At 61.7% G+C, this 8,913-nt stretch overlaps 1 protein-coding gene across 6 annotated transcripts; it reads right to left on the bottom strand.

Annotated features, from left to right (window-relative positions):
- Positions 1 to 364: 364 nt before the first annotated feature.
- Positions 365 to 7,589, bottom strand: DTYMK (deoxythymidylate kinase). Of its 6 annotated transcripts, none has more exons than XM_068965532.1 (5): positions 7,445 to 7,589; positions 6,327 to 6,435; positions 4,197 to 4,287; positions 2,620 to 2,745; positions 365 to 587 (listed from the first exon to the last, which is right to left on the bottom strand). In XM_068965532.1, exons 1-5 carry the CDS (start codon positions 7,572 to 7,574, stop codon positions 396 to 398), a joined length of 648 nt encoding a protein of 215 aa, XP_068821633.1. In that variant the 5' UTR covers positions 7,575 to 7,589; the 3' UTR covers positions 365 to 395. The 6 variants fall into 6 exon arrangements, with proteins under 6 accessions (XP_068821633.1, XP_068821636.1, XP_068821632.1 ...); XM_068965535.1 differs by having other exon boundaries at positions 2,616 to 2,745; XM_068965531.1 differs by having other exon boundaries at positions 2,620 to 2,817.
- Between the last annotated feature and the right edge of the window lie 1,324 nt (positions 7,590 to 8,913).

Here is an 8,913-nt window from a genome sequence, read left to right on the forward strand (position 1 = left end):
ACATGGTCTCGCTCTGCTTGGGACCCAGCCTCCGGCCCACCCCCTCAAAGCGCCCCGGGGCGCCCTGTAGACAGGGACGCTGCCCGCCTCCCACCGCAGGGCTCGTCCTGGAGTAACCGCGGGACAGGATGCAGAGGGTTACACAGCTGCGTCTTCCATCTCAACAGAATGACCAACATGTATCAGACGCATTCAGATGAGACAGATGCTGCCCTGTCAAGGCTGGGCTGGGCCCTGCAGGCCAGGTCGTGAGGCTGGCACTCAGCCCAGGCACGGCCAGGCCGGCTGACAGCACAGGGGCCCCAGGCAAGGATGCTGCACCACACTGGGCCCCCAGCCGCCACTGCTGTCTCCATCTGTCTTTATTGATGGCACCTGAGGACACGCTGAGGGTTTCAGCGACCCCGATGCAGCTGTGAGACCTCCGTGAGGAAAGCATAGTGATTTACGAGCGTCTCTGGGGCACAGGGGGCCGGCCTCCTATGCCCACAGCTGCCCCAGGGGCCTGTGTGCGGCGGCTCGGATGGCGTCTTCAGACAGAGCGCGGATCTCCCGATGGACGTCCTCGATGCTTCTGGAGGCGTTGACTGTCTGTGCGAGGCGGGGGACACAAGGCATTAACGTTCTCAGTGGGCGGGCTAGGCCAGAGGGCATAGCTTTGGCTCCTCACCCCCAGACTTGCCGGGGGCCCAAGCTGCCCCGCGGCACCCTGGTGCCAGCAGCAGACGTGCTAAGGGCAGCCACCCCCTCCATGCTGCGCCTGGACCACCCGGAGCCCCAGGCAGGCCCGCGTCCGCTCCTCCCCACCTGCATCCCCACTGCTGAGACCCCGCCGCCCAGTGAACAGCACGGGACCCTTGGTCACCAGGGAGCCAGCCCACAAGGAACCGCTCTCTGCCTGAGAGAGGGCCACGCACTGGGCACAGCCTCTCGGCAGCTGCAGGGCAGCAAGCTCTGGAAGAGCCCCAGGAACAGAGGCCCTCAGCTACCGCAACCCCCAGCGCGGGCCTCAGAGGTGGCGGCTCCCATGTGACCTTGTGCGTGGTGCCTTGCGGCCCCACACAGGGCGGAGCCAGGGTCACTGCAGACGCTGGGCCGGGGAGGCCCAGGATGACCCCGAGACCGTAACGCGTGGGACTGGAAAGGGCCCCGAGGTGAAGTGGCCTCCTGGAGGCCAGACCTGGGCAATGTGGGCCTCGGACGGTGAAGAAGGCAGGTCGCTGGTGAGTGAGCCCTGCACACCAGTCTGTGGGTGCTGTGGTTTCATGTGGACTCAAAGCCCCTCCTCAGAGGGACGCAGCGGGACGTCACCGGGAACCACCTGACCGAGGTGGAGGGGAGCACGGCTGGAACGGAGGTGCTGAAGGCGCGCGCCCCATGACCTGGCAGCAACCACCCAGCAGAGGCAACAACCTGACCCCAACCACGAGGCAAGCGGAGGCTCCGCGACGAGGAGCCCGTGGGCTTCAGAAACACCGAGCTGAGACGCTCAGAGGCAGGAGGCCAGCGACGTCCGTGGTCACAAACGTCAGCCCGGGTCCCGCGTCCGGGCCACGGGAGAGGCCCCGTGTGAACGGCCCAGGCCCACATGGGACGGCGGCAGGCACTGGCACGTATCGTCAAACGGTCCCAGGAAGAGTCTCCTCTAAGTCTGTTACTGCTTTAAAGATGTGAAAAATGCTAAAGTAAGCTTCAGATCAACAGAAGCCGAGACTCTGCGAGGGGACCTGCCCTACGAGGACCATCAGCGAAGCTCCTAGAGCTCTGGGAACCCAGCTGAGAGGACAGCTTGGCAGAAAGGCAGCCGCGGCCCGCTCCCCCCGCCTCCCGAAGCTGTGGGTTCCTGTCTTGTTCCCAGGAGGTGCCAGAGCACAGCGTGAGTCACGGATCGTCTACACCACGTACAACAGAAAAAAGCCAGAGGGGGAGTTCCCGGGCGGTCCAGGGGTTAGGGCTCTGCAGCCTCCACTGCAAGGGGCTGAGTGCCGCCCCTCATCGGGGAACTGAGACCCCACGCGCCGCAGGGCACGGCAAAAAATAAAGAACTGGTGAGAACAAACTAAGGAAAAAAATGAAAGTGAAGAAAACCAAAAAAAGAGAGAACTCTGGCATTCGGTAGCTGATGGAACCGTCCAGCAGAGGGCAGGGCAGCTGAGGCCCCACACTGCAGCCTCCGCCTGGGTAAAACCACGCCCTTCCCCCAGCCCTGAGCACCCCGAGACACAGCACGGTCAGGGGGTGCTTTGGACCTACACGGGGAGCCCTGGCCACACCACGCAGCAGGGCAGTCGGGAGGCACGGACACAGGACACGGAGGCGCGCGAGCCCAGCTGGCAGGTGCGGCCCGCTGCAGCCATGGGCACCGGCTTCAGGGAGGCTGGAGACGGGCCGGGGCTGGGGAGCGCCCTGAGGCTGTGCGGGCCACGGCAGAGGTGGCGGCCGGGGCAACGGGGGAGGCCCCTGGCCCGCACAGCCCAGCGCTGGAACCATGCTGAGGGCCTGGGAGGTCCCGCGTTGGACCCAAGCACGCATGAGCTGCTGCACCGCAGCCCCAACGCCCCTGCCCTGGCCTGGCGGCGGCCCCTCCTGCACCAGCTCTGGGGCCCGGGCGGCACTCACCTTCCAGGGCAGACTCGGGTCTGCCAGGAGCTGCTGGAAGCGCTGCAGGGCACGCTGCTGGAAAGGGCCACTCTCATAGCGCTCGCGGCCAAACTCGCCCCGCGCCGCTGCCTCCGCAAGCTGCAGCTGCAAGAAGACGACCAGGTCGGGCTTGGGGAGGCCCACGTCCGGCTGCTTGCACCAGTCCAGAGAGAAGTTCTGGGGACAGAGAGCCACCCTGAGAGGGAGCCAGCGTAACGCGGTCTCGTCTCCGGTTCCAGACTCGCCAAGAAGGGGGAGAGGGAGCTGGGGTGTGGGGGGAGAACTCTCACTCGACAGCGGGTGTCCTTTAGGCTGCGTGTGGTTTCTCTTGAAACAGTGCTCTGTCCATGGGCGCCCGGGGCCCAGGACCCCATACCCTCCAGCCACGCAGCAGCCAGGCCAGGGCGGCCCCCCGTCCTGAGGAGAGGGGGAGACCCTCACCAGTACCCCACGTGCCCTCTGCAGCACATCCACTCTCCTTCACCCTTGCAATTCTAGGAGCAGTCTTTCCATTCTCCAGGAAAACCCAGGATGCGTGTGACCTGAGGCCACAGCGAAGCCTGAGGGTTAGAAGCCAGCTGTGGGCTCAGAGCCCCGTGCACAGGACGAGGGCACCTGTCCACCCTTCCCGAGCCCGTGTGACGTTCACAGATGGAGCCGAGGGGCCAGATCCTCGGGAGGACTCTCCTAAAGGAGGACCCAGCTGCTTGTGCCAGAAGACAGGCAGAATTAAATGGTCAGCATTCTGCAACCTTTTGTGAATTAACCATGATCAAAGACCGTTACAAGACTATCGGGCACGGTGTGCCTCTTGGCAGGAGCCTTGCGAACATCAACAAACATTTAAATAGAAGCAAAGAGAGGCAGAAACCTACATATTAAGAGTGTCAAGGGACATTTGAAGAATGGAACTTAATTAGCCAAACTCTGGTTCAACCTAACTGTAAAAACCTAAGGTGAACAAACAGTATCTGGGCGCCGGGACCCCTGAGCACGGACTGAAGGACTTTGGGGGATGGCTGCCCACTCGCCGGGGTTGGGACGAGGGTCTGGAAAGCACTCCTGGGGACGTGCACCGAGACGCTCACGGGGGCCGACACCGTGTCTGGCGGGTCAGAGACGAGCGCGCTGAGGCAGGAGCTGGTGCTGAAGGTGCCCTTTCTCTGCTGGGGTCTGTCTGAACATCCTCAATAAAAGGCAGGACAAAGGGCCGTGCGGTCACACGGGCCATTGTACCTGTGAAACAGCAGCTCCCTGGAACGGGGGTTCAGGAGAACAGCACCCTAGATACTCTCACTGTCTCTCCTGAAAACAAGGCGCTGGATGAAACCGGTCTGCCCACCGACCCCTGCGTGACTGATGTGAACTGTGTCGGCCGTGTCTGCGGGGACAACCCGCACCTACAGAGGCTGCTCGTCCTGTCCTCGTGGCCGGGAGGAGGGGATCACAGGGCCCTGGGGGCTGACGTGGGGCCTCCGCTCTGATGGCGCTGCACCCAAGGGGACCGCTGAGCCCACACGGGGCGCAGACTACGCGCCAGGCCGAGTGGCACTCACCTCCTTGGCGCTGGTGAAGGCCACCCCGGAGAAGGCGTATCTGTCCACGACCAGGGTGATGCCCTGGCTCAACTTCTCCTTCATTAACGGCCTACGAGAGAGGGGATGCCCATGAGCCCTGGCCCCAGCTTCTCAGCTCCCGAGTCTCAGACTCAGAGAGCCCTGCAGACACAGAGCAGCTCAGGAAGCAACGTGGACAGGGCTGCACCCAGGCAGCGTGTGGCCGGGCTTTCACTCCCTGAAGCTCTGATCCTCCCCCCAGGATGCCACGTGGACAGCCCAGCAACAGCAGGTGCAGAAAGGCAAGTCCACCAGGGCTGTGAACACAGCTGGAGCTGGCAGAGGCCCAGGGGCAGCTCGGCCGTCGGGCACAGGGGGCCAGGCCCTGCCAGGAAGGGAGAAGCCGGAACAAGGGGAGAGAAGGGTGGGCGCGGCCCGGAGGGGACGACAGATGCCCGTGTCTCCTTCTGGGAGGGGGCTGAGGGCAGGAGGGGCTGAGGATGCCCTCCACAGGGGGCCCGGGGTCTCAGGAAGCCGGGTACTCAGTGGGCTCACATGGGGACTTCCTGCCCTCGAGAGGACCCACGTCACTTCTGTGGTACCGCGCCAAAAATGCAAACCCAAATCCACTCGGGAGGAAACATAAACCCAGCACTCCGCTAGCAGCCTGCGGCCTTCACAGAGAGGAAAGGGTAAAACAAACGTGGCAGCGCACTGTCGCAGGCGAGGCTTGGGAGGCGCTGCTGGGCTGCGCGGAAAGCGAGAGAGCCTACTCCTCGGGATGCATCCTTGGACGGCCCTGGAGGACCAGCGGGTTCTGATAGGCGGGGAGGAGGTGGAGGCAGCGCCGCAACACAGCGACCGCGGGCCAGGGCGCTCTGCCCACGCACTGCCCGGGAAGCTCCGGCTGAGACGCCGAGCAAGACCAACGCCACGCAGCCGGCGGACGACAGTGCCAGACAGCGGCCCAGAATCCAACCCGTCAGCCAAGGACTTCCGCGGGTCAGAAAACTGCTCTGATGGGAGTGGCTGGGGCGACCTGAAGGGGACTTGTGGCAGACAAATGGGCCGGGGCGCACAGGCTGGCACAGCTGGGCAAGGCCGGGGCTGAGGCGGCGAGCGGTCCTGTTTCTCATTCTGAACTGATCTGACGTTATTTTCTACTAACCCACAAAAAGCTAAAACCAAAACACCCAGGTCAAGAAACCCTAGATGTGCTAAAGATTATAAATATGACCTCACTGGGACTTCCCTGGTGGTCCCAAGGAAGCGAGATGGTTAAGACTCTGTGCTTCCACCTAGAGGGCACAGGTTCAATCCCTGGTTGGGGAACTAAGATCCCACAAGTCTGAGTGCAACCAAAAAGAAAATTAAAAACAAATAAACCTGGCCTCCTTTTCATCTAACACGTGGAAGGGGTAGGACTTTCCAGACAAGACTCTGGCTCAACCAAGGCCAGAGGGAGCGGTGCCAGCCTGCTTGTGGGAGGGCGCCAGGCACAGCCCCTCGCACGCCCACCCGCAGGAACTGCTCCATCCACAGCGGGGCAGCCATTCGGGACAGTAGGCCGCAGGAGCTGAGAGGAGAGTGGAACGCAGATAGCGAGGCAGTTAGGAAGCACGCCGTGAGGTGATCTGTCCCCAAGGACCCCGTTTATTCGTTAGAACACCTCCCGTGACATACGTATTGCTGACACACACGTGTGCAGATGGGAACAGAAGCACCTGGGAGTGTGCCCCACAGGCTGTCAACAGCTGTGCTGGGTACAGAGGGATCCCACCAAGGTGATGTAAAGCAAAGAGGGGGCGGGAGAGGGCAAACCCCAACATCAACTGTCAGCCTCAGTGACGTGTCACACCGGTCCATCCAAGGCACAAATAAGAGAGACTCCGGGTGGGGGAGGACAAGCTAGGGACGCTCTGTTCGTCTCCATCAGCTTTTCTGTGCACCTGAAACGACCTAACGTCACAAAAGGAGTGGGGTGGGGGTATTAACTAGAGCTTTGGGGATCTGTGAATAAAGAATGTGTAAAGGGACAGCCTCCAGCCTGACTCAGCCACTCAGAAACAAGAGCCCAGGGTCGCGAGGGCAAGTACAGAGCAGGAAGGGTGGCAGGGCCAAGGTGTTTACACGTGCTCCCAGCGATTCGCAGAGAAGAGAAGGTGCACCGAGTGATCTTCCACCTCGCTTTTCTTCTCCAAGTAGGAGCTGAGCAGCTTGCCAATTTCAGTTGATCTTTCTAAAACAAGAGAGAGTAAACACAGAAAATGAGATCAGGCTTGCCATGGACATCAAGAACAGTTTGTGCGGAACTTCTGGCCCTGACCCGTCCAACTTTGAAGTTTATTTTACTGCAGCTCTGGACAGGCTCACACCTTTACCCGAGGAAGGGCAGCAGCGAGCAGCCACTGGGATGAACAAAGCTTGAGGAGGAAGGAGCTCAGGCAGGAAGCAGCAACCAGAGGCAGAGCCAGCCAAGGGGGACTGCTTCCAGGACCTGCCTTGACACCACAAGGATTTTTAAGTGCTGCAGCTGGCTCTTAGTATCCGAGGTCCTCCGTCCCTGCAGTCCACCAACCCAGGACTGCAGAGTACTGTTTACTGAAAAAAGGTGTCTGTGTGGACCCAAGCGGCTCATACCTATGTCATTCAAAGGGTCAACTGTATAACATTTGCAGATTGTCTCGCTTAAAAATTAAAACGATAAATATTCAAGGAAGCATTTTCCCTCTACCGCTGCCACCTCTGGTTAGTAAACCTTGAACTTCTCTTGAATACCTAAGTATTGATGATATTCTTATAAGCGTTTTCAAGACCAATGTGTTACGTTAAAAATTAAGAATATGACACAAAACCAGTCAGAAGGTAAACACTCAAGGGCGGGCGGGCGGAGGAACCCCAAAACAAAACGGAGACTTGGGTTACAAAGCAGCGCCAGGGAACTTAGGGGTTGACGGTCATTACTCTGGCTGTGAAGACGCCTTCTGGGCTGTACACGTGTTGAGACTCACTAAACACAGGACTGATTGACTGCACGTCAGCCGCGCGTTAATGACCACAGACGCGTCCGGCTGAGGCTCAGGAGCCATCACACGGGCCCGGCCCCTGCGCCCCGACCCGCGGATCTACGAGGGCGGGCCCGGCCCGCGAGGCCTTCGCTTCCCACCCTCAGGGCCCGGAGAGGCCCCGGGTCACGTCCCCATCCCCGGTCCCCCGGAACCCCCGCTCGCCCGGCCCGCCGCGCCCACCAGGGAAGCGCAGCAGCTCGGCGCGGTGGCCTTCGGCGCACAGCGCGTCCACCAGCTTGCGGCTCTGGGTGCTCTTTCCAGCGCGGTCCACGCCCTCCAGCACGATGAGCGCGCCGCGGCGGCCCGCCATTGCCGCGCCTTCCCGCCACCACGGCCCCGGACCATCCGGACTGCCCATTGGCTGTGGTCGTCCGCGGCGCGCACGGGGATTGGCTCACGCGGGCCGGCGTCCGCGGCGCGCACGGGGATTGGTTCACACGGGCCGGCGTCTGCGGCGCGCACGGGGATTGGTTCACACGGGCCGGCGTCTGCGGCGCGCAACGGGATTGGGTCACTTGGGCCGGCGTGGCCGGATTGGCTGGGACTGGCACAGCGGAAGCGGGGCGACTGGTCGGGAGTGCCTCTGTCGCACCGCCTCTTCCGGGTCAGAATGTCGGCGCGCAGTGTTCCGCGCGGGCCGCAGTCTTTGGCGCGGGCGTCCGCTCTTCCAGCGAAAGCACGGGGCTGCAGCCTTGGGGCCTGCCTGTTGCCCACTCGTCGACGGCGGGAGTCTTGAGGGCCAGCGGCTCGGCCCCCGGAAGCGCTCCGTCAGCGCTGTCGTCTTATGGGCGCGAACACTGCCTTCCCGTCTAGGGGTCCTGCTTTCAGGGCTTCGTGGCCTCCGACGGCTCGTCCCCAGGCACACTCGTGGGGGTTCCGACCTCACCCTAGGAGTTTGGTGCGGATAGCAGCGTCAGGCCCGTTACGTGCTGGGAGCCGCGTTTCCCAGAACTTACTCGAACGCTCGAGTTGGCCGCGGAGGACTTCGGAGACGGCCGGAAATGTGGCCGTGGACTTGAGCGCTGCCCTCCGGGGAGTCCTCGAGAAGCGCCGGCTTCCCGGACGAGAGGCGGCCGAGGGTGCTGGGGGCAGCCGCGGACGCCCGCGAGCTGCAGACTGTCTACCTCAGTGCTGAGGCTGAGGTCCTGGCAACCCCCACCTCACTTGTGCAAGCCCTTGATTTCGCTGTGACCCAAGACCCCTGTGGTAGCCTTCCGTTTTCCTGATGGGCCCTTACTTGATTGCGTTGTGGATCCTGGAAGGGTGGTAGATTCCGTTATTCCCAATTATTGGCTTTCGTCCTTCTTGTTGAGCTTGTAAAGTAACCGGAGCCGACTTTCAGGAAGAAAGCTGTTGTGCAGGTCACCACCCTCGTCTTCCAGTCCCCAGTCTGAGAACTGCGCTTGCACAATTACGGCTGCTTTTTCACGCTGGGTTCTGGGCTTCCCTTGTAGCTCAGTTGGTAAGGAATCTGCCTGCAGTGCAGGAGACCTGGGTTCAATTCCTGGGTTGGGAAGATCCCCTGGAGAAGGAAGTGGCAACCCACTCCAGTATCCTTGCCTGGAAAATCTCATGGACAGAGGGCTGCAGTCCATGGGGTCGCAAAGAGTCGGGTACGACTGAGTGATTAACACTAACTTCTGGAATGA

The sequence above is a fragment of the Capricornis sumatraensis genome, chromosome 2 (genome assembly GCF_032405125.1).
Source record: "Capricornis sumatraensis isolate serow.1 chromosome 2, serow.2, whole genome shotgun sequence".
In the NCBI taxonomy this organism is placed as follows: domain Eukaryota; kingdom Metazoa; phylum Chordata; class Mammalia; order Artiodactyla; family Bovidae; genus Capricornis; species Capricornis sumatraensis.

Excerpts from the sequence above, each read along its gene's own strand:
- DTYMK (XM_068965531.1), bottom strand. The coding sequence starts at position 7,574 with ATGGCGGGCCGCCGCGGCGCGCTCATCGTGCTGGAGGGCGTGGACCGC. Across the intron at positions 6,436-7,444 it reads CGAGCTGCTGCGCTTCCCTG|AAAGATCAACTGAAATTGGC; the intron begins GTGGGCGCGGCG and ends CTCTTGTTTTAG. Across the intron at positions 2,818-4,196 it reads CCTTCACCAGCGCCAAGGAG|AACTTCTCTCTGGACTGGTG; the intron begins GTGAGTGCCACT and ends CTCTGTCCCCAG.